The sequence below is a fragment of the Trichosurus vulpecula genome, chromosome 4 (assembly GCF_011100635.1).
Source record: "Trichosurus vulpecula isolate mTriVul1 chromosome 4, mTriVul1.pri, whole genome shotgun sequence".
In the NCBI taxonomy this organism is placed as follows: domain Eukaryota; kingdom Metazoa; phylum Chordata; class Mammalia; order Diprotodontia; family Phalangeridae; genus Trichosurus; species Trichosurus vulpecula.
Window position 1 is genome coordinate 299,664,416 of NC_050576.1, and position 25,030 is coordinate 299,689,445.

The following is a 25,030-nucleotide window of genomic DNA, read 5'->3' on the forward strand; positions in this document are numbered from 1 at the left end:
ATTATGGCCTTTTTATGATTAGGTGCAAATCCAAGTGAGAAACACCAAAGCTTCTTTTGACAAGTTAAAGATGGATGTTTGTCAGAAGGTGGACTTACTTGGAGCCAGTCGCTGCAATTTGTTATCCCACTCACTCACTACCTACCAGGTACCCAACTCCATGGTCAGCATGTCCTTGCAATAAAGAGGAGTGGTGAGATTTCTTTTTAAAAGTTGACTAAGGGGTTAAAAAAGAAGTAAATTACATAGTAAACTGGAAAGAATCCTCTCAACTCTGCTGTGCTTGGCTTTGCTATTAGACTTTGGCATAGTTCAAGCCTAGAACTATGTCTTCTCTAGAATGAAGCCAGCTCTCTGTTATTTATCACAATGGGCTACAAATCTTAGTATGGCTTACCCAAAGCCACAACAATAAGTAGCCCAATATGAAATGAGATAGCAGTAACTCACAATTATTAAAATTTCCATTTAGGACAGTAGGGAAAATAGCAGTTGTACAGAAAAAGCATAGCAAACTATTGGAAAGGAAGCCTTTTCCAACCCTGAGGAACATACATAATTCCATGTGCTGCTGAGTCACTCAGGAATCCACATCTGGACACAACAAATTAGAGTTTTGTCTCTTTTCTGTGTAATACACCAAAAAGAGGACAATTGGAAGGAGAGAAGTAAAGAACCAGGGTAATCCATTTCTAAGTAATTAAGTGAGTGTTGACTGGTAAACAGATGACTTGTGAAACGGCTTGTGTGTGTGTGTGTGTGTGTGTGTGTGTGTGTGTGTGTATGCCTGTGCATTCACTCATGAATCCCATGTGGGGGTGAGGGTGTGCATGCAGTGTGTGCACCAAATGTATGCGTGTATGCATGCCTTTGAAGAAAGAATTTAGCTATCGGTATGACTTTTCTCACCCTGGCTAGTTATAAGCACATGCATGCATAATAACATAATGATTGCACATGTGTTCCCTTTCTGTACAGATTGATGATTTTAGTGATTCTTTTCTGAATTTCTTGGAAGATGTTTTAATCTACCATTTTTCCTTCTCTTCTTTCATATAATTAATTTTTGGAAGCTTTTGAGCAGTTATTTGTACAGTACATATACCCAGAAGTTAAGTACTACTATTTTGAATTGGTTTATTTATTGCCAAAATTTGGAAGGACTAATAAACTTCATCACATTTTCTTCAAATTGTACATCGATTATGATAGTGAGGAAAATAACACTAACAAAACATTTAGACAAAGTATAACTGTAATGTCCTGTTACCTTTTTCTTCAGAGAACATTGCTTAGCTTCTGGGAGAAAACAGCTCGAATGATGTCCAGAATCCATGAAGAATTTACCGGCTTCCATCCCTATGACTTTGTTGCGCTAAAGGTGAAGTTCTGTCAATGTTATTTTATGTAGTTTCGGGGAGAAGATTGAACTGTTTATCATTGAACCTTTTTTCCTCCTTTGGACTTGCCAACTGGTCTAAGCAAATACATCAGAATGCCACCGGAGAGCCTGTGTTATAAGTAGACAAAAAGGAAGAAAGGAAGGGGAAGGAAGAAAGTTACGAAAAAAGTGTGAAAGAGGAAAAAGTAAGAAGGAAAAGAATAGAAAATGATAAAGTGGTTCATGTGATAGGCAATACTGTAATGGGCATCCTATAGAGCATGTTCTAGATTTAAAAAAATAAAGAATTCCCTCCCATTATTATACCTCTGATACATCACATATCATTCTTTCAGGATTTCTTTGAAAAGGAAGCACAAAGTATATAGTCTGCTTAACCTATTTCAATTCTGTAACAAGTAATTGATATTTTCATATTAAAGATATACATAATAGGGGAGTATGTGTGTTTTCATGCCTTTATTCGGTATTTTTGAATCTTCTATTATATGCACGGTACTGAGACTAGAGGAGATACAAATAAGACTTGATCCCTACCCTCAAAGAGCTTATAGTCTAATATGGGGGGTGGGGTAAGGCAGGGAGAAAAGCATATACACAGACAAATATAATATAAACTGTAATGTTAAGTACATAAGAGGAATGCCAACTGTTATATCAAATATCCTTCCATATCCAATGCCTCTGCAATCTTACTTATGTAGCTACTCCCTTTGTATCTTCTTATCTTGCACAACTCTTGTCTACATTCTCTCATAGATCCTCCAGAAAAGATTTCTCTGAGGTGCTGAAGACCTTCCTCTAGATTTTTTTTTTTGCATTTCGTGGGTCCTGATCCAGCATTTGAGCTATTCATTTCATTGCACATAGTAGGCACATAAATGCTCCTTAGGTTGTGTTGTTGGATGTATCTGTTATTCTTTACTCTTACATGACATCCCGATCTTCTTTTCCATTCATACATTTCCTGAATGATAGGCCATATGCTACTTCTTGTAAATAAGTAAAAATACGCTGCAACCTACTTATTCTCACTGGTAACCTTTATTCATCAGAGAGTATGATAGTTTAAGATATAGCTCTCTTAGGAGCACATTTGTATTAACAAATGACTTTTTGCTCTGAGATCAGCATTGGATTGTTTAAAAACAGGAAAAACAAAAAATAAAACACTGTTTACCTTCTTAAATGCAATCCAGTTTACTGTCTTCTCCCAATTCATTTCTGGCCCAGACAATTCATTGTCCATTGGCAGTATTTGTCCCAGATGTTTATACTAATAAAATTGATTGCTGTTACAACTTATTTCTGTATTATATCAGGGTCTGGACACTAGGCATTTAGTTCATTTGGTTTTTTTTTCTGTATTGATTGTTAGGCCAATCTTTTTTGAGGAATCACCAGTTTCATTGGACAGACCTTGTACTTTTCTAGAGTTTACTGCAATCAATACAATATCATCTGGAAATAGAGCCTTTTGGAGAATCCTACTGCCTATAGAGATTCCTTCTTACATTTGTATTCTGTACAGTCTTTAAACACTATGGTCACCTACCTACTTTACAATATATGCTGAGCAAAAGAATGTGGATGGTTTAGTTTAGCCCATCATCACCATTAGAAAAATAACTCAAGCAAAATCTCCCAGACATATATCACTGTGCATTTTCTACAATTATTTCCATATTATGTTTTTAACAAGAATTGCTCTTATTTTATTTGTATGGGGAAAATGATTCCTTTATGTATTTTAAATTTGATTTCTTATTTTAGCGACTCAAAGAGTCTCCAAGCAAGCTCACTGAAGAACACAAAGAGGACAAAGTAGAAAATAGTCTTCTTACTACTAATCTTGACAAGTAAGCAGAAAATATTTTTATATAATAATCTTGAATACCATTTTAATACATTGTCAATTCTATTTTTGATGGCTTTTTTCTGATGAACATTAAATACTTTATTTTGCAGCCTCTTAAGTTTCTATTTCAAGGTAATAGGCAAAAAAGCCATAACTGGGGACAGCAAATTAGAAGGATCACCTTTGATCCCAAATTGGGTGATCTCTTTGGGAGAACTACCTTGGCTAGAATTTCATAATGGCTAAAAAAGATAATAAGTAGGGGCAACACAGGAGAAGCTAAGGCTAACTATGCTAGAACAACACTTCTTACCACTTCCATGGGCTTTATGCTGTTCTTTTTGACATCTTCATTTTTATTTTCTTTTAAGGCTGCCCTTGATGAGATTTCACCTGGATAAAAATATGACACGCCCTGAGACCTTGTAATATCCACCCCATTGCTGACCTCTCTTATTTTGTTGGGGAGAATGCAGCACCTGAGGAGGTTCTATTCTAGGGACTAGGAACTGAACCATCATCTCTACAGTCTTCCTGTTTATCTATATGCTCCTCCTTAATCCCATTTCCTATCTTCTCCCCATAATTGAGTGTGTGCTTGTAAAAACAAAATAAACAATCAATCGAACAGCAACAACAAAAAAATCTCTCAATGGTTAAAAACTGTGTTTCATATGTCAAGGTATGGTTTTAATTTCACGGTTTTGAGTCAAACTGTCAAAATTAAACAGAATTCTTGATATGAAGGTTAATTTCTCTGTATAATGTAAGAGAATGTATAATGTAGAATCATAGAAGATCTCACTCTTTGGAAATTCTCTTAAATACATTATTTTAAGGGAACTTTTGGACAAAAGTTTCATGGTACTTCTTCATATCTTTCCATTTACCTAACCATAAGAAAACCATGGATTCTTGAGTTCCATGCATTTTAACAGAAACCCAGAATTTTAAAAGTGGGAAAGAACCTCAGAGTCCATCCTTTTTCTAAAACAATTCTGTTCAAAAGGATTATCTATATTTAAAGCTCTATTGTAAGAAAGATGTCCTGGGGGGCGGAGCAAAGATGGTGGCTGGAAAGCAGGGACTTGCTTAAGCTCTCCTGCAGATCCCTCCAAACACCTATAAAAATGGCTCTGAACAAATTCTAGAGCTGCAGAACTCACGAAATAGCAGAGGGAAGCAGGGCTCCAGCCCAGGGCAGCCTGGATGGTCGCTGGGAAGGGTCTATCACACGGAGCTGGGAGTGGAGAGGAACAAAGCCCAGCGTGGGCTGTTCCAGGACCAACCAAACTGGAAGCCGGGCAGAACAGGCCCTAGTGCCCTGAATCAGTGAGCTGTGGCGGTTACCACACTTCTCAACCCATAAACACCAAAGACAACAGAGCAGGTTAGTGGGAAAACTGCAGGGGACAGAGTGAAAGGAGTTTGTGGTTGGCTACCACCCCGCACCGGAGGTGGTGCAGCTCTGAGGCTGCTTCCACAGCTACAGCTGCAGTTGCTTCTGGCACCAGGCCCACTTGCTGGGAGGAATTAAGTGGCGGATCACAGTGGGAGTTCAAAGCCTGCTTTGCCCTGCCTGGATCTGGGCCGCAATCCTGGTTGGCAGTTCTTGGGGGACAAGGAGCGCTGGTGTGGCAGAGCTTGCTGTATAGCTCTGAAAACAACAGCGCAGACCCTCAAGCTGGAGACAAAGTACTCTCTACTCTACAAGCAGTCATACCCCAACAAAAAGCTCAAGGGTCAAGTAGTTGACTGGGAACATGAACAGGCATCGAAAACAGACTCAGATTCAGACTCAGACTTTGGAATCTTTCTTTGGCGGACAAAGAAGACCAAAACATACAGCCAGAAGAAGTCAACAAAGGCAAAGAGATTACATCAAAAGCCTCCAAGAAAAACATGAACTGGTCTCAAGCCATGGAAGAGCTCAAAAAGGAGCTGGAAAAGCAAGTTAGAGAAGTAGAGGAAAAATAGGGAAGAGAAATGAGAGGGATGCAAGAAAACCATGAAAAACAAGTCGATGACTTGCTAAAGGAGACCCCAAAAATACTAAAGAAAAGAACACCTTAAAAAATAGACTAAGTCAAATGGCAAAAGAGTTCCAAAAAGCCAATGAGGAGAAGAATGCCTTGAAAGGCAGAATTAGCCAAATGGAAAAGGAGGTCCCAAAGACCACTGAAGAAAATGCTACCTTAAAAATTAGATAGGAGGAAGTGGAAGCTAGTGACTTGATGAGAAATGAAGATATTATAAAACAGAACCGAAGGAATGAAAAAATGGAAGACAATGTGAAATATCTCATTGGAAAAACTACTGACCTGGAGTGTTAGGGGTCCTTGACCAGCAAGTATCCCTATCTCAGTACGCAATGATGAGGCGGGAGTCAAGGATGGATACAACTCCAATTTATTGGCAGACATTATCCAGTTTTATAGGGTTTTGCACTACATAAGCAGAAGCAGGTGTTCAAGGGGTAAGGGGATGAGAGCATGGGAAGATCGATATCTGGTGGGAAGAATCTGGATTGTTGTAAACTATGTTTCCTACGAGCGTGTGGGAAAAACTAGGGCTGTAGTAGTTTCCATGGGAGTATGGGAACAAAGCGGGGTGCTGTCCTACAGTATCTACGGAGGCATGGGAAGGCTCAGACATGTAGCCAGCTGATATCAGAGCTGTATGAGCTATGTGAGGCATGGGGCAGGATGCCCTTGTAAAGTATCAAAGATGTTTCAGTAAGTAAAGTATCAAAGCATTGTTGTGTTAGGCACTGGTTCAAGAGCATTAGGTAGTGGCTAGCTGGGTTCCTCCTTCTGGGCTTGTGAGTCCTTGGTGAATGGACTCTGCCTGCATGAGAAAGGATGGCTACCAGAGTGGGAGGGGGGCTGCTAGGGACGGAAGTCTTTCCTCCGGGCGCCTCACCGTTCCAACTCCTACTAAGCCTGTCTGGCTTTACCCAGGAAACAGGCCAAGCGCTAGGGTCTGAGCAGCCCTGGGGTCGGCACTAACTCCCTACAATTCCCCCCTTTCGATTTACTCCCTACACTGGAGAATAGATCCAGGAGAGATAATTGAAAAATTATTGGACTACCTGAAAGCCATGATCAAAACAAGAGCATAGACATCATCTTTCAAGAAATTATCAAGGAAAACTGCCCTGCTATTGTAGAAGCAGAGAGTAAAATAGAAATTGAAAGAATCCACTGGTCGCCTCCTCGAAAAGATCCCAAAAAGAAAACTCCTAGGAATATTGTCACCAAATTCCAGAGTTCCCAGATCAAGGAGAAAATACTGCAAGCAGCCAGAAAGAAACAATTTGAGTATTGTGGAAACACAATCAGAATAGATATTCCGGAGGTCAAAGGAGTTAGGATTAAATCCAAGAATCACCTACCCAGCAGGACTGAATACAATGCTTCAAGGCAAAATATGGATTTTCAATAAAATAGAGGACTTTCAAGCTTTCTCAATGAAAAGACCAGAGCTGAATAGAAAATTTGACTTTCAAACACAAGAATCAAGAGAAGCATGAAAAGGTAAACAAGAAAGAGAAATCATAAGAGACTTACTACAGTTGAACTGTTTTGTTTACATTCCTACCTGGAAAGATGATGTGTATAATTCATGAGACCTTTTTCAGTATTAGGGTAGCTGAAAGGAATATACACATACATAGAGGCAGAGGGCACAGTGTGAGTTGAATATGAAGGGATGATATCTAAAACAATAAAATCAAATTAAGGGATGAGAGAGGATTATATTGAGAGAGGGAGAAAGGGAGGGATAGAATGGGGTAAGTTATCTCACATAAAAGTGACAAGAAAAAACAGTTTTGTTGGAAGGGAAAAGGGGGCAGGTGAGGGGGAATGAGTGAATCTTGCTCTTATCGGATTTGACCTGAGGAGGGAATAACATACACACTCAAGTGGGTATCTTACCCCACAGGAAAGAAGGAGGAAGGCGATAAAAAAGGGGGGATGATAGAAGGGAGGGCAGATAGGGGGAGGAGGTAATCAAAAGCAAACACTTTTGAAAAGGGACAGGGTCAAGGGAGAAAACTGAATAAAGGGGAACAGGATAGGATGGAGCAAAATATAGTTAGTCTTTCACAACATGAGTATTGTGGAAGTGTTTTGCATAATGATACACATGTGGCCTATGTGGAATTGCTTGCCTTCTTAGGGAAGGTGGGTTGGGAGGGAAGAGGGGAGAGAAAAATAAGTTGTTTTTGCATGCAACTAGGAAGTAAGATATACAGGCAATGGGGCATAGAAATCTATCTTGCCCTACAAGCAAGTAAAGGGAAAGGGGATTGGGTGGGGGGGGGTGGAGTGGGGTGACAGAAGGGAGGGCTGACTGGGGAATGGGGCCATCAGAATATATGCCATCTTGGAGTGGGGGGAGGGTAGAAATGGGGAAAAAATTTGTAACTCAAACTCTTGTGAAAATCAATGCTGAAAACTAAAAATATTAAATAAATAATAAAATATGGGAAAAAAAGAAAAAAAAGAAAGATGTCCTTATTCATTTTCTATTTGAAGAATTTTGAGCAGTCTTCTCTTGGAAGCAGTTGATAATAGAAACAGAAGTATTTGTTTAGGAAATTCCATCCTTATAGTACCTCTACAGAATACACAAGTGATAAGCCTTTCTTGAAAATATTTAGTAAGAGTAAATCTCCTACCTCCTGAACAAGCCATTTTGCTTCTGAATAGTTCTAATTATCTGCAAAATTGTCCTTACTTTGAGCCATATCTGCCTTTCTGCCACTTCTATCCATTATTCCTGTTCTTCAGAACAGAAGTTTAATTCCTCTTCCATGTGGCAGACCTTCAGAGTTCTTAATGGATCTTTTCTCTTGAAGTCTCTTCTTTAAGCTAATTATCCATATCACTGATAGTCAGATGGTATGACCTTTAAACCATCTACTCTACAGATTGTTCTAATCTAGATGTTTATGAACATCACCCGTGAAATGTGGAAGCCATAATTGAACACAATGTGTCAGATGTGGTCTGTCCAGGGCAGAATACAGTGGAATGATTGCCTTCTAATTCTGGACATTATGCTTCTTTTAGGGCAGCCTAAAATTGCATCACCTTTTTTTAAGCTGCCATATCACACTATTGACTCATATTAATGTATGAGTCCCCCAACAGCCAATGAACTGATGTCAAAACATGCTTCCCCTATCTCGTACTTATGAAGTTGATTTTTTAAAAATCTAAGTGCAAGACTTCACATTTATCTCTCCAATTTTATCTTACTAGAATTGACTCTCAGTATTCGTCAAGATTTTTTGGAACCTCTTATCCAATATGTGAGCCATTCCTCCTTGCTGTGTGTCATCTGCAAATTTAAAAAATATGCCCCTTATGCTTTTATCCAAATCACTGATTAAAATATTAAACATCACAGAGCCTTGAGTCACCACCTTGGGTTACTTCTAACTTGATTTGAAGCCTAATGAGTTCTTTACATCTTGCCATTTAACCATCTCTTAAACCTCTCCATCTTCTCCACTCAAATAGCATGAGAGAATTAATCAAATGCTTTTATAACAATCTTTTAACCAAAATTTTTCACATCTTTGTTTTGGCTGCCCAGGCTGATTTTGTTGGATGAGGAAACAAGTGAAAAAGGAAGTGAAACAGGTAAGATGACAAACTGAATATACTCTTTTTCATGATCATATTTAAATGCCATAAAAAATCCTTTAAAAAGGATTACTATATTTAAAGCTTCATTGCAAGAAAGATGTGCTAAATAGTCTCCTTATTTCATCTTCTCTTGAAAGCAGCTGATCATAGAAACAGAAATATTTGTTTAGGAGATTCTGTCCTCTTAGGACTTTAAACTCTATTGAATTGAGAACTAGATAAATAAGGGTTATATTATTAAGATTTAAGTTTTGTTAGATATTTTGTAAGATTTATACTTTTATTGTAATGCCACAATAACATAATAAATAATAATGTGACAAAATTGCCATCGTAATAAAATTAGGTAAAATGATTGGTCTAAGCTCATGTCAGGAAATGTTAAAGCCAGTATCTAAACCCTGGGTTCAAGCCAGTATTTTACCACTACTGTATATGTAGATCAATTAGTTACCACATAAAGCTATAACTAACTACAAGATTTTTCAAGAAATAAGCGTTATTTAAACAATAATGATGTAGCAAATTTCTAGTACAATAATGCAGGGTGTTCTTAAAGTCTGGACACATAGGCAAAAATGCATATTTTTTTCTTTTGAGATTTTTTATTTTTAGTTTACAATACTCAGTTCTACATAATTTTGAGTTCCAGATTTTTCCCCCCCTTCCCCAACCCCTCCCCAAGACGGCATGGAATCCAATATATCTTCTACATATAACTTCGCATTGTTACACAATAGTCAAGTTGTAAAGAAGAATTATGACCAATGGAATGAATCATGAGAAAGAAGAAACAGAACCAAAAAAAAAAAAAAACAACTCAGAACAAAACAAAAACAAAAGAGCAAAAAAAAAAAAAAGGCGAGCATAAAGTGTGCCTCAATCTGCATTCAGAATCCACAGTTCTTTCTCTGGATGTAGATAGCACTCTCCATCGTGAGTCCTTTGGAGTTGTGTTTGCACCTTGTATTGCTGAGAAGAGCCAAGTCTATCAGGGTTAGTCATCACAGAATCCATATATCTGTGGTTGTGTACAATGTTCTCCTGGTTCTGCTCTGCTCACTCAGCATTATATTGTGTAGGTTTTCCAAGTTCTTATGAAGTCCTTATCATCCCCATTTCTTATAATAATAGTATTCCATTGCCTTCATATACCACAACTTGTTCAGCCATTCCCTAATTGATTGGCATCCCCTTGATTTCCAGTTCTTTGCTACTACAAAAAGAGCCACTATAAATATTTTTGTACATATGGGTCCTTTTCCCACTTGTGTGATCTCTTTGGGATACAACCCTAGAAGTGGTATTGCAGGGTCAAAGGGTATGAACATTTTTATAGCCCTTTGGGCATAGTTCCAAATTGCTCTCCAGAATGGCTGAATCAGTTCACAACTTCACCAGCAATGTAACAGTGTTCCAGTTTTCCCACATCCTCTCCAGCATTTATTATTTTCCTGTTTTGTCATTTTGGCCAATCTGACAGGAGAGATGTGGTACCTAAGAGTTGTTTTGATTTGCATTTCTCTAATCAGTAGTGATTTTGAGCATTTTTTCATATGCCTATAGATATCTTTAATTTCTTCCTCTGAAAACTCCCTGTTCATATCCTTTGACCATTTCACAATTGGGGAATGACTTGTATTCCTATAAATTTGGCTCAGTTCCCTGTATATTTTAGAGATAATGCCTTTATCAGAGACACTAATTATAAAGATTTTCTCCCAATTTTCTGCTTCCTTCCTAATCCTTGTTGCATTGGCTTTTTTTTATACAAAACATTTCAATTTAACATAATCAAAATTATCTATTTTGCATTTTGTAATGCTCTCTATCTCTTGTTGCATCATGAATTCTTTCCTTTTCCATAGATCTGATAGGCAAATTATTCCTTGCTCTCCCAAATTGCTTATAGTATCAGGCTTTATTCCTAAATCATGAACCCATTTTGACTTTATTTTGTTATATGGTATAAGATATTGGTCTATGCCCAGTTTCTGCCCTACTGTTTTCCAATTTTCTCAGCAGTTTTTGTGAAATAGTGAATTCTTAGGCCAGAAGCTAGATTCTTTGGGTTTATCAAAGAGTAGATTGCTATAGTTGTTGACTACTGTGTCTTGTGTACCTATCCTATTCCACTGATCCACCACTCTGTTTCTTAACCAGTACCAGGTAGTTTTGATGACTGCTGCTGTATAGTATAGTTTAATATCTGGTATGGCTAGGCCACCTTCCCTAGCATTTCTTTTCATCAATTCCCTAGATATTCTAGACCTCTTGTTCTTCCAGATGAATTTTGTTATTATTTTATCCAGCTGTGTAAGATAATTTTTTTGGTAGTTCGATTGGTATGGCACTGAATAGATAGATTAATTTAGGTAAAATTGTCATTTTTATTATATTAGCTCGGCCTAGTCATGAGCAACTGGTATTTTTCCGTTTATTTAGATCTGACTTTATTCATGTGAAAAGTGTTTCATAATTATGTTCATATAGGCCCTGGGTTTGTCTTGGCAGATAGACTCCCAAATATTTTATAGTGTCTACGGTAACTTTGAATGGAATTTCTCTTTCTATCTCTTGCCGTTGGCTTTTGTTAGTAATGTATAGGAATGCCAAGGATTTCTGTGGATTTATTTTATATCCTGCAACTTTGCTAAAGTTGTTTATTATTTCAAGTAGTTTTTTACTTGATTCTCTAGGATTCTCTAAGTAAATCATCATATCATCTGCAAAAAGTGATGATTTAGTTTCTTCTTTGCCTATACTAATTCCTTTAATTTCTTTTTCTTCTCTTATTGCTACAGCTAACATTTCTAGTACCAAATTGAATAATAGGGGTGATAGTGGACATCTTTGTTTCATCCCTGATCTTATTGGGAATGCATCTAGCTTATCCCCATTACAAATAATGCTTGTTGATGGTTTTAGGTCGATGCTATTTATTATTTTAAGGAAGGCTCCATTTATTCCTATGCTTTCTAGTGTTTTTAATAGGAATGGGTGTTGTATTTTGTCAAAGGCTTTTTCTGCATCTATTGAGATGATCATATGGTTTCTGCTAGTTTTGTTGTTGATATGATCAATTATGCTGATAGTTTTTCTAATATTGAACCAGCCTTGCATTCTTGGAATAAATCCTCCCTGGTTGCAGTATATTATTCTCGTGATAAATTGCTGCAAACTTTTTGCTAATATTTTATTTAAAATTTTTGCATCAATACTCATTAGGGAAATTGGTCTATAATTTTCTTTCTCTGTTTTGACTCTACCTGGTTTGGGTATTAGTGCCATGTTTGTGTCATAAAAAGAATTTGGTAGGACTCCTTCTTCACCTATTTTCCCAAATAGTCTACAAAGTATAGGAATTAATTGTTCTTTAAATGTTTGATAAAATTCACACGTAAAGCCATCTAGCCCTGGACATTTTTTCCTAGGGAGTTCATTGATGGCTTGCTCAATTTCTTTTTCTGAAATGGGGTTATTTAGGAATTTTACTTCTTCTGTTAACCTGGGAAATTTATATTTTTGTAGATATTCATCCATATCCCTAAGGTTGTCAAATTTATGGGCATACAATTGGGCAAAATAATTCCTAATTATTGTTTTGATTTCCTCTTCATTAGAGGTGAATTCACCCTTTTCATTTTTGATATTGGTAATTTGATTTTCTTCTTTCTTTTTTTTTTAGTCAAATTGACCAAAGGTTTATCAATTTTATTGGTTTTTTCATAAAACCAGCTCTTTGTTTTATTTATTAATTCAATAGTTTTCTTGATTTCAATTTTATTAATCTCTCCTTTGATTTTCAGTATTTCTAATTTGGTGTTTAATTGGGGATTTTCAATTTGTTCTTTTTGTAGCTTTTTCAGTTGTGGGCCCAATTCATTGATCTCCTTTTTCTCTATTTTATTCGTGTAAGTATTTAGAGATATAAAACTTCCCCTAAGAACTGCCTTTGCTGCATCCCATAAGTTTTGGTGTGTTGTCTCATTATTGTCATTCTCTTGAATGAAGTTATTAATTGTTTCTCTGATTCGTTCTTTGGCCCACTCATTCTTTAGAATTAGATTATTTAGTTTCCAATTAATTTTTAGCTTATTTTCCATGGTTCTTTATTATAAATAATTTTTATTGCATCGTGATCTGAAAAGGATGTTTTGACTACTTCTGCCTTTCTGCACTGGATTGTGAGGTTTTTATGCCTTAGTACGTGGTCAGTTTTTGAGTATGTGCCATGTACCACTGAGAAAAAAGTATATTGCATTTTATCCCCATTCAGTTTTCTCCAGAGGTCTATCATATCTGCCTTTTCTAAAATTCTGTTCACCTCCTTAACTTCTTTCTTATTTATTTTGAGGTTAGATTTATCAAGTTCAGAGAGGGTGAGATTGAGTTCTCCCATTATTATAGTTTTGCTGTCTATTTCTTCCTGTAACTCCCTTAATCTCTCCTCTAAGTATTTGCATGCCATACCACTTGGTGCATATATGTTAAACAATGATATTGCTTCACTGTTTATGGTGCCTTTTAGCAGGACATAGTATCCTTCCTTATCTCTTTTGATTAGACCTGTCTTTACTTTTGCTTTTTCTGAGATTAGGGTTGCTACACCTGCTTTTTTTACTTTAGCTGAAGCGCAATATATTTTACTCCAACCTTTTACCTTTACCCTGTGTGTATCCCCCTGTTTCAAATGTGTTTCTTGTAAACAGCATATTGTAGGATTATGGTTTTTAATCCATTCTGCTATCTGCTTCCGTTTTATGGGAGAGTCCATCCCATTCACATTCACAGTTATGATTATTGTGTCTTTTTCTCCATCCTATTACCCCCCATTTATGCTTTTATTTCTCCCTTTCCCCTTCCACTCCTCAACAGTTTTGCTTTTGACTGCTGCCTTCCTCAGTTTGTCCTCCCTCTTGATTCCCTTCCCTTTTCTTACCTTTTTCCCCTTGCTACTTCTTCCCTCCCTTCTGACCACCCCCCTCCCTTTTTTCCCCCTTTCCCCTCCTGCTGCCTGTAGGACAAGTTAGATTTCTATACTTATCAAGGTATGTTATTGCCTTCTTGAACCAGATCCGATGACAGTAAAGCTCAAATACTGCTCTTCTCCCTCCCTTCTTTCCCTCTACTATAATGTTTTTTAATGCCTCTTCATTTGATGTAGTTTACCCTTTTCTACTACCTCCTTACCTCTTCGCCCAGAACCCTCCCTTTACATCTCTTAATTATGTTTTTTATCCTTATATTAGTCATTTTATACAGACATCCACAGTCTATTTGTATCCCTTTCAATTGTCATAATAACTGTACTATTCTCAAGACTGACATATATATATATATATGTATATATATAACATACATAAGATGATATAATCCTATATGAAGATGTAAATAATTTGCCCTTATTGATTAATAAGGTTTGTGGGGGTTTTCCCCCCATTTACGTTTTTATGTCTCTCTTGAATTTTGTATCTGAAGCTCAAATTTTCCATTGAGTTCTGGCCTTTTCATCAGAAAGTTCTGGAATTCCCTTATTTCGTTGAATGTTCATTTCCTTGCCTGAAAAATTATGCTCAGTTTTGCTGGGTAGTTGATCCTTGGTTGTAGTCCCAGCTCCTTTGCCCTTTGGAATATCATATTCCAATTTCTCCTGTCTTTTAATGTAGAAGCTGAGAGATCCTGCGTGATCCTTACTATAGTTCCACGATATTTGAATTGTTTCTTTTTGGCTGCTTGTAGTATTTTCTCCTTGACGTTGTAATTCTGAAATTTGGCTATAATATTTCTTGGTGTTTTCATTTTGGGATCTCTTTCAGGGGGTGATTGGTGGATTCTTTCAATGACTATTTTACCCTCTGGTTCTAGGACCTCTGGGCAGTTATCTTTGATAATTTCTTCGAAGATACTGTCAAGGCTCTTTTTTTTCATCGTGGATTTCTGGTAGACCAATAATTCTTAAATTGTCTCTCCTGGATCTATTTTCCAGGTCAGTTGTTTTTCCAATCAGATATTTCACATTTTCTTCTATTTTTTCATTCTTTACATTGTGTTTTACTACTTCTTGATGCCTCATACAGTCATTAGCTTCCACTTGCTCAATTCTAATTTTTAATGAGTTGCTGTCTTCATTTTGCTTTTGAGTCTCCTTTTCCAATTGGTTGATTTTACCTCTCAGGGTGTCATTTTCTCTATTTAGATTCTGAATCTCCATAGCCATTTTGCCGATCTTATTTTTTAAGGACTTGATTTCATCACTGGTTTTTTTTTCATTTTTTCTTTTACCCCCCTAATTTGGTTTATAAAATCCTCCTTTAGGTCTTCCAGTAATGCTTTTTGGGCTTGAGACCAGATCACATTCCCTTTTGAGGTATCAGATGTGGATATAGTGGCCATGCTGTCCTCTTCCAAATTGGTATTTTGATCATCCCTGTCTCCATAAAAAGAATCAGTGGTCCTTGGTTTTTTTTGTGCGTTCTTTTTCATGTTGGTTAGCTTTTTCCTGGCTTTACAGTGAATTCCTACTTTTGGGGCTCAGGGATCTCTGTCCCAGGTTTCTTGTTCTGGGGATTTTGAGTCTAGTCACTGGCTTTGTGTATTATAGCCTTCAGTTTCTTGAGGTGTGGGGGAGGGGTCTGGCTCCCTGAAGTCTCCTTTTCCCCTGAGGCTGCTCTCCAGTACTGTTGCTCTTCAGCAATGGTCTCAGCTTTTTGTTGTCTGTGCTGGTGTCTGCCACTTCCCCTGGCTGTGCAAAGGTATGTCTGGGCTCTTGGTGTTGACCCCTCCTGGCTCTGCCCCTCTGGGACTCAGGAACTCCGACTGCTCGGCCACTGAAGCCCCACTTCTGTCTCCTCTATTCCAGCGTTTTTTCCTGAGGAATTCTTTGGGTGGGGGGAAGGATTAGAGCCATTTACTTGGCCATTATGTCTCCCGGAAGTTCAAGAAGATGCATTTCAAACCTTTGGGCTGTAAGCCTCCGGAGCTGATGTCTCATGGCTGGTGGCATTGCACTGCTGCCTCTTGTCGCTTCCACAGACCTGTGTTGGGAGGCCGGGGGATTTCTGCCGGTTTCGGGCACCCAGCTTTCTCCCAGCCTGGGTTGCTGGCTGGTTTCCGCAGCTGCTTCAGCTTTGTTGGTGTCTGGTGCAGCTCCGCAGGCCAAGCACTCTCCCAGCCTACAGGTCCGTCCCATTGACCTTTCGGACTCTCCTGGCTTGGAAATTTGCCCCACTCAGACTGCTAGTGGCTTCTAACTCTCTTAAATCTGCTCAGATCCACTTTTTTATAGGTATCTAACAGAGCTTGTGAGAGAACTCCAGTGAGACACTGTTTTCATGTGGCCATCTTGGCTTGAAAAATGCATATTTTCAAGAAATGAAATGAATGAAATTTTCAACATTTTATTTAATTGGAATATTAACAAGTAACATCTTCAATATGATTTCCATTGTTTGTTGATGCACTTTGCAAGATTCACATGAACTCAATGCAATAACTCCACATTGCCGTCAATTTTAGCACATTCACTCTTTATGTGTTCAATCAAGTGTGTTGCATCTGTGATTTTCATTGAGTAAACCTTCTCCTCTAGCATGCCCCAGAAAAAGAAGTCAAGGGGGCTTAGGTCTATTAATATACCAAATATTTGAAAATATGCATTTTTGCCTGTATGTCCAGACTTTAGGGACACTCTGTAGCGTATGCAGTGAGTAAGATGTCTGAGCAATGAGAAGCTAGAGGAATCAGGTCCTCCCAAATGCCTTTAGCAGACATGAACTGCTACCCAAACCCATCTTCATCCTACCAAGAATAATGAGGGGGAAAATGCAAAAAAGGAAGTCAAAAGGCCCACCTGGAGACACAGAAAAATAGTTACTACTGTTGCTACCTGGGAAGCATTTGACAGCCATGGCAGTGTCAGAGCTGGCACCAATCTAGATATGTGGATGAGATGAGGGACATCATGGGGTTCAGATAATACAACGATTCTTAAATTTTTTCTCCTTTATTTGTTTTCCAAGTCAGTTGCTTTTGCTCTGCGATACCATATACTTTCCTCTATTTTTTTCAGTCTTTTGCCATTGTTTTAATATTTCTTGTTGCCTCATGAAGTCATTGGCCTCTGTTTGGTCCATTCTAATTTTCATGGTGTTTGTTGCTTGGACAAGATTAATTGCTAAGGTATTAATTCCCTTTCCATTTTTTTCTTCCATAACTCTCATTTCTTTACCAATTTTTTTTCCTCTAGTACTCTCATTCCATTTATAAAAATACTTTAAACTCTTTTCCCCCTTAAATTCTAGCTTCATCTCTCCTAGGAATACTAGTTAATTTTTTGCCCAAATTCTGTTTTTTCTCTGAGACATATGTTGTTTTTGAAGTCATTCTCTTCTGTGTTTGTGTCCTGAGTGTCCCTGCCACCATAAGAACTTATTATGATAAGGTTCGTTATTTGTTTGCCCATTTTTCCAGGCTACTTCCTGACTTTGGACTTGATATTAGGGCTTGGCTCTGCCACAGTTCTGAAGGGACAGTCTGTGCTGGTTTCTTGAGAGTATCGAGTATTGTGTCATTCCAGGATTTCAAGGATAAGCTGAGGGCCTACAAGTTTTCAGTGCTCCCCAAGTAGTCTGATCCAAGGAAGAGTGTCACTGCTGCTCCCTTGATCTGAGCTCTGCAGTTTCCTGACCTGGGTTTGGGTCTGTGCAAGAGCTGACTGCTGCTGGATTTGGCCTCAGCCAGCCAGCTGGAAAGTTCTGTTGGTTCGATGACAGAATTGTAGGCTTTCCTTTGGCCTGGGATTTTTGCTCTTGTTATTCCTCTTTAGTCTGGGCTGTGCTGGAATTGGGATCTCACTCTGCTCTTGGGGTCTGAGCCACACCACTTCTGGCTTCTGAATTTCTTCTTTTCTACATAATGCTGTCTCCCTACCTGGGAACACCATCTTCTGCCTAGCTCTCCTCCTCACTCTGCCCTGGATCTGTGACTGGGAACAGGGCAATGGGTGATAATGCTGCCAGTTCACACCTTTTTGCATCACAGTGCTCTGGGATGGGTCCAGTGATGCCTTTTTTGTGGTCTGGGATTTCCTCTTATCCTGGTACACACAACTTCTCCCTGGACACTGCGGGGTATGAGTAGCATGCCTCTGGTCTGCCCTTATCCTCAGTGTCTGCAGATCTCCCTGCATCTCTATGCCCAGCTGGACAATGGCCTGGATAAATGACTTACAGGGGCTTTTCTCCTGGATTTCCCTATCAGGATTCTATCTGGTACATTTTCTAGATTTCTAGCACTATATAAATTCTTTTTTATTTCCTTCCTTCTTTCCTTAATCCCTCTCTCCCTTCTTTTCTTCCTTCCCGCCCTTGTTGAGATTCTTCACCTTCAGCTCCTCCAGATGAATTTTTAAATTAATTTTTCTAGATCTATAAAATAATCTTTCCGGTAGTTTGGTTGGTATAGAACTGCATAATAAAATTAATTGAGGTAATAATACTAGTATTTCTATAGCACTTACTGTGCTAATTGCTTTACAAATATTATTTCATTTGACCTTCATAATAACCCTGTGATGTAGGATGATGTTCTTATCTCCATTTTATAGTCTAACAGTTGAGGACGCTGAGGCAAACAGTGGTGAATGGCTTGCTCAGGATCACACAGCTAATATCTGAGGCTGGATTCACACTCAGGTCTTCCTGACTCCAGGCCCAGCACTCCTTAGGTGTTGTATTGTTATTTTTATTATGTTGTCTTAGCCAGACTACTAACCATTAATATTTCTCCAGTTATTTTGCTCTGCCTTCTATTGAGTGTTTTATAGTTGTGTTCATATAGTTCTTGTGTGTGTGTTGTAGGTAGATTCCCAAATATTTTATACTTTATGTAGTTATTTTAGTTGGAATTTCTCTTTGTATCTTCCTGCTGGATTTTGTTGGTCATATACAAAAATGTTAATGATTTATGTGAATTTATTTTATATCCCGCAACTTTGCTAAAAATCAATATTTTAGTTGACATCCTAGGATTCTCTAAGTAAACCATCATATTATTTGGAAAAAAAAAGTGATCATCTTGTCACTTCTTTGCCTATGCTTACTTCTTTAATTTCTTTTTCTTTTCTTTCTGATATTCTTAGCAATTCTGACACTATATTCAATAGCAATGATGATAATGGATATCTGTGTTTTACCCCTGATTTTACTGGAAATGCCTCTAGTTTATCCTCATTACAGATAATACATTCTTTTGGGTCTAGTTAAATACTTTTTTGTTTTTGTTGATTAGTTGTGTCTGGCTCTTCATGATCCTTTTTGGGGTTTTCTTGGCAAAGGTACTGGAGTGTTTTGCCATTTCCTTTTCCAGTTCATTTTAAAGATGAGGAAACTGAAGTAAACGTTAGGTGACTTGCCCAGAGTCACACAGCTAGCAAATGTCTGAGGTCAGATTTGACTCAGGTCTTCCTGACTTCAGGCTTGGTGCTCTAATGCTGAACCAGCCCTGCATCCGTGGTTTACATCTAGCCTTTGTGATGTGTTGCTATAGTTTTCTTGCTGATATTCTATTTAAAAATTTTGCATCCAATATTTTTTTTTATTTTTTAATTTAAATTTCTTTATTTAACATATTTGGTTTTCAGCATTGATTTTCACAACAGTTTGAATTACAAATTTTCTCCCCATTTCTACCCTCCCCCCACTCCAAGATGGCATATATTCTGGTTGCCCTGTTCCCCAGTCAGCCCTCCCCTCTATCACCTCCCTCCCCTCTCATCCCCTTTTTCCTTCCTTTCTTGTAGGGCAAGATAAATTTCTAAGCCCCATTGCCTGTGTATCTTATTTTTTAGTTGCATGCCAAAAACTTTTTTTTTTTTGAACATCTGATTTTAAAACTTTGAGTTCCAAATTCTCTCCCCTCTTCCCTTCCCACCCACCCTCCCTAAGAAGTCGAGCAATTCAACCTAGGCCACACATGTATCATTATGTATAACCCTTCCACAATACTCATGTTGTGAAAGGCTAACTACATTTTGCTCCTTCCCAACCCATCCCGCTTTATTGAATTTTCTCCCTTGACCCTGTCCCTTTTCCAAAGTGTTTGTTTTGATTACCTCCACCCCCATCTGCCCTCCCCTCCATCATCCCCCTCCTTTTATTTTTTTTATCTTCCTCCCTCTTCTTTCCTATGGGGTAAGATACCCAACTGAGTATGTATGGTATTCCCCCTCAGGCCAAATCTGATGAGAGCAATGTTCACTCATTCCCCCCTCACCTGCCCTCTCCCCTCCTCCCACAGAACTGCTTCCTCTTGCCACCTTTATGCGAGATAATCCACCCCATTCTCTCCCTATCTCCCTCTCTCAGTATGTGGCTCTCTCATCCCTTAATTTCATTTTATTTCTTTTAGATATCTTCCCTTCATCTTCAACTCATCCTGTGTCTGCTCTCTCTCTTTTACATATATATATATATACATACATATATATAAACACACATATATATACACATACATACACATACATACATATACACATAGATATATACATACATACACATTCACTTATATATATACATAAACATATATATATATATATATATATATATATATACATATGCATATTCCCTTCAACTACCCTAATACTGAGGTCTCATGAATCATACACATCATCTTTCCATGTAGGAATGTAAACAAAACAGTTCAACTTTAGTAAGTCCCTTGCAATTTCCGTTTCTTGATTACCTTTTCATGCTTCTCTTGATTCTTGTGCTTGAAAGTCAAATTTTCTATTCAGTTCTGGTCTTTTCACTGAGAAAGCTTGAAATTCCTCTATTTTATTGAAAGGCCATATTTTGCCTTGGAACATGATACTCAGTTTTGCTGGGTAGGTGATTCTAGGTTTTAATCCTAGCTCCATTGACCTCCGGAATATCGCATTCCATGCCCTTCAATCTCTTAATGTAGAAGCTGCCAGATCTTGGGTTATTCTGATTGGGTTTCCACAATACTCAAATTGTTTCTTTCTGGCTGCTTGCAGTATTTTCTCCTTGATCTGGGAGCTCTGGAATTTGGCGACAATATTCCTAGGAGATTTCTTTTTGGGATCTATTTGAGGAGGCGATCGATGGATTCTTTCAATTTCTATTTTGCCCTGTGGCTCTAGAATATCAGGGCAGTTCTCCTTGATAATTTCTTGAAAGATGGTATCTAGGCTCTTTTTTTGATCATGACTTTCAGGTAGTCCAATAATTTTTAAATTATCTCTCCTGGATCTATTTTCCAGGTCAGTGGTTTTTCCAAGGAGATATTTCACATTGTCTTCCATTTTTTCATTCCTTTGGTTCTGTTTTATAATATCTTGATTTCTCATAAAGTCACTAGCTTCCACTTGCTCCACTGCATTTTCTTCAGTGGTCTTTGGGACCTCCTTTTCCATTTGGCTAATTCTGCCTTTCAAGGCATTCTTCTTCTCATTGGCTTTTTGGAGCTCCTTTGCCATTTGAGTTAGTCTAGTTTTTAAGGTGTTATTTTCTTCAGTATTTTTTTGGGTCTTCTTTAGCCAGTCATTGACTTGTTTTTCATGGTTTTCTTGCATCACTCTCATTTCTCTTCCCAATTTTTCCTCTACTTCTCTTACTTGCTTTTCCAAATCCTTTTTGAGTTCTTCCATGGCCTGAGACCAATTCATATTTTTCTGGGAGGATTTTGATGTAGGCTCTTTGACTTCGTTGACTTCTTCTGGCTGTATGTTTTGGTCTTCTCTGTCACCAAAAAAAGATTCCAAAGTCTGAGTCTGAATCTGAATGAGTTTTCACTGCCTGGCCATATTCCCAACCAACTAGCTTGACCCTTGAGTTTTTCAGTGGGGTATGACTGCTTGTAGACTAACGAGTTCTATGTTCCACGTTTGGGGGGAGGTGCCAGCTCTGTCAGACCCGCACTACTCCTTCCCCAAGAACCCCCAGCCCAGGCTGGGCTTAGATCTTCAGCAGGCTGTTGCACTCCTGCTCTGATCCGCCACTTAATTCCTCCCACCAGGTGGGCCTGGGGCCAGAAGCAGCAGCAACTGTAGCTGCCCCACCTCCGCTGCCCCTGGGGCTGGAAGCCGAACCACGAACTCCTTCCACTCCCGCAGCTTTTCCCACTAACCTTCTCCGCAGTCTTTGGTGTTTGTGGGTCGAGGGGTCTGGTAACTGCCGCAGCTCACATATTCAGGGCACTAGGGGCCCCATCCGCCCGACTCCAAGTTTGGTTGTTCCACGCTGCTCAGGCTGGGCTCTGCTCCACTCTGATCCCAGCTCCCAGCTCCCAGCTCCCAGCTCCGTGTGGAATAGACCTCACCCAGAGACCATCCAGGCTGTCCTGGGCTGGAGCCCTGCTTCCCTCTGCTGTTCTGTGGGTTCTGCCGTTCTAGAATTGGTTCAGAGCCATTTTTTATAGGTTTTTGGAGGGACTCGGTATGGAGCTCACTCTAGTCCCTGCTTACCAGCCGCCATCTTGGCTCCGCCCTTGCATCCAATATTAGTAGCTATTGGTCTATAGTTTTCTTTTTCTGCTTTGAATTTCCCTGGTTTGTCATCAAGGCCATGTTTATATCATAGGAGGAATTTAGTTAGATCCCTTTTCTATTTTTTCAAAGAATTTATGTAATATTGGAATTAATTATTCTTTAAATTTGATGGAATTCACTTGTAAATCCATCTATCTGGTCCTGGGATTATTTCTTTAGGAGTTCACTTATGGCTCGCTCAGTTTCTTCTTTTTAAGATTGAGCTATTTAAAATTTTATGTTTCTTGTTCTCTTAATTTATATGTTTCATATTTTTGTAAACTTTTTATCAGTTCTTACATATCTTTCCAGATTTTTTCTGAAACCATCACCTTTATCATTCCTTATAGCAAAGTAGTATTCAGTCATTTAAGTATCATAACTTATTCAGTCATTTCTCACTTGATGGACACTACCTTAGTTTCCAGTTCTTTGCCCTCCAAAGAATTTGCTACAGATATTCTTGTGCTCCCTTTGAGTTTCATTTCCTTAGGACTAATCCCTCCTTTAATCAGCCTTCCCTCTTAGTCCCACTCCTTCCTTTCCTCTCTTTACCCTTTTCCTGATCTTCTGGACTTCGGACTCATGCCTCCTACTGCTATTTCATCCTGGAATTTCCCTCAGGAATCTGGGGCCTCCTCGCCCTGGAATACTCTTGTCTACTGTGCAGCTTGTTCTCCTTGGAATGTCCCTCTGCAAGTCCCATTCCCCTTTTCCCATTGGTGACTTCATCCTGGACCCTCCATTTTGTGATGGGGTCCAGGCTGGCATGTGTTCATTCTCTTTCCAGCCCTCTTCTGACTTCAGAGTCATGCTCTTCTGCTGGGTATCTACATTCGCTATTCCCTTCTTTTCAGCTAACTTTTGTGTGTTATTTCTCCCATTAGAATGTAAGCTTCTCCAGAGCTGGGACTGTCTTTCTTCCTCCTTATATTGTATTCCCAGCACTTGACACAGTGCCTGGTACCCACTAAATGATTAATAAGTGCTTATTGTTTTTCCTTGACTTTCTCTTGATATTGTAGGTCTTTTCTTTTTCAAATGAATTTTGTTATTTTTCTTTATTGAGTTCTAGAAAGTATCTTTTTGATAATTCAATTGGTATTGAATTAAAACAATAAATTATCTTTTAAATTATACATTTTTATTATATTGGCACAGCCCATCCATAAGTATTCAGTATTCCTTTAGCTATTTAAGTTGTTCTTTATTTCTTTAAGGAGCATTTTGTAATATTAAGTTTAAAGCATTATTGATTTTAGAGAATGCCCCAAGGCATCTAATTACGTTTGGTTCATTGTAAGAGAATGTGAGCTTGCAAATTTGCCAACATGTTAATAAAACTTTCTCCACCTATTAGCATATGAAGGAAGATTAAAGAAAGAGAAGACTGTTCAGCCTATACTGTCTGTGTGGGCTTGTTTTTAGGTTACCTAGGTTTATGTATTAGGTATTTAGATATTAAGTAATTTTTGAATTTTCAAAATGTTTATTTTCATAACTATTCTATTACTATATAACAAACATAGCAAAAATACATTTTTCTTATTCTTTGCTGTTATGTTAATAAGGAGATTAAAAACTTATTTAAAATTTTTTTGTTGCTTGTTTCCATTGGACTGGAACCAATTATAATTTCAAATAGTGCAAATTCAAATGGTGCAATCACTTCATGGGATTTAATTTTCGTACTAATTGGACCTAGCTATATTCTTTCACATTCATGTATCATAACTTGTTCAGACTTTCCTAAATTTATGGGCATCCCCTCAGTTTCTGTTGTGAAAATGCCACTGCAAAAAGAGCTGTTATAAATATTTTTGCATATCCTTAGTTAAAAGTGTTTCACTTAAGACTAATCCCTCCTTTAATCTAACCTCTCTCTTATTCCCCTGATTCCCTTAATCTCTTTCCTTCCTAGTTCCCTGTTGACTGAAATGTGTGCCCACCTGTGTATATGTATCAGCATATAATCTTCCCTTCTTTGATTAGGTCACATGAGTGTGAGGTTCAAGTGTCCCCAACTTGTCTCATCCCTCCTTCCTTTATTTATACTTTTACTTTCACACCTTGGTTATATGAGATAATTTTCCCTATCCTCCCTCTCCCTTTTCGTATCCTCATCTCCTTTTCCATTCTTTCTGTAAGATCATCAAAACATAAGAGAAGTACTTCCAGACCCTCTGTTGAATTAAACTTTCTCTCTGACTCCTGATGATGATAGGGTTCTGAGGGGGACACATGTATTGTCTCTCCATATTAAAATGTAAGCAGTTTATCCTTGTTTAGTCTCTTATGATTGCTCATTTGTCTTTACCTGTTAGCATTTGCTCTTAACTCTTCTGCTTGTACATCAAAATTTCTTTGCAACTCTGCTCTTTTCATCAGGAATGCTTGGAAGTCATCTATTTCATTAAAGGCCCATTTTTTCCCCTGTAGGATCATAATCAGTTTTTCTGGGTAAGTTTTTCTTTGTTTTAAGCTTCTATCCTTTGCCTTCTGGAATTCCGTACTTTCTTTTAAAATCTCATACAGTCCTGATTGTGACTCCTTGGTACTCA

At 38.2% G+C, this 25,030-nt stretch overlaps 1 protein-coding gene across 1 annotated transcript in view; it reads left to right on the top strand.

Moving 5' to 3' along the window:
• The window catches only part of ICA1L (islet cell autoantigen 1 like), a 63,556-nt gene that overhangs the window by 19,154 nt on the left and 19,372 nt on the right, over positions 1-25,030 (top strand). The window contains exons 5-8 of the mRNA XM_036753374.1: positions 23-148; positions 1,283-1,381; positions 3,176-3,261; positions 8,868-8,914. Of these exons, the coding sequence (XP_036609269.1) occupies positions 23-148; positions 1,283-1,381; positions 3,176-3,261; positions 8,868-8,914 (358 nt within the window). The remainder of the gene's footprint in view (positions 1-22; positions 149-1,282; positions 1,382-3,175; positions 3,262-8,867; positions 8,915-25,030) is intronic.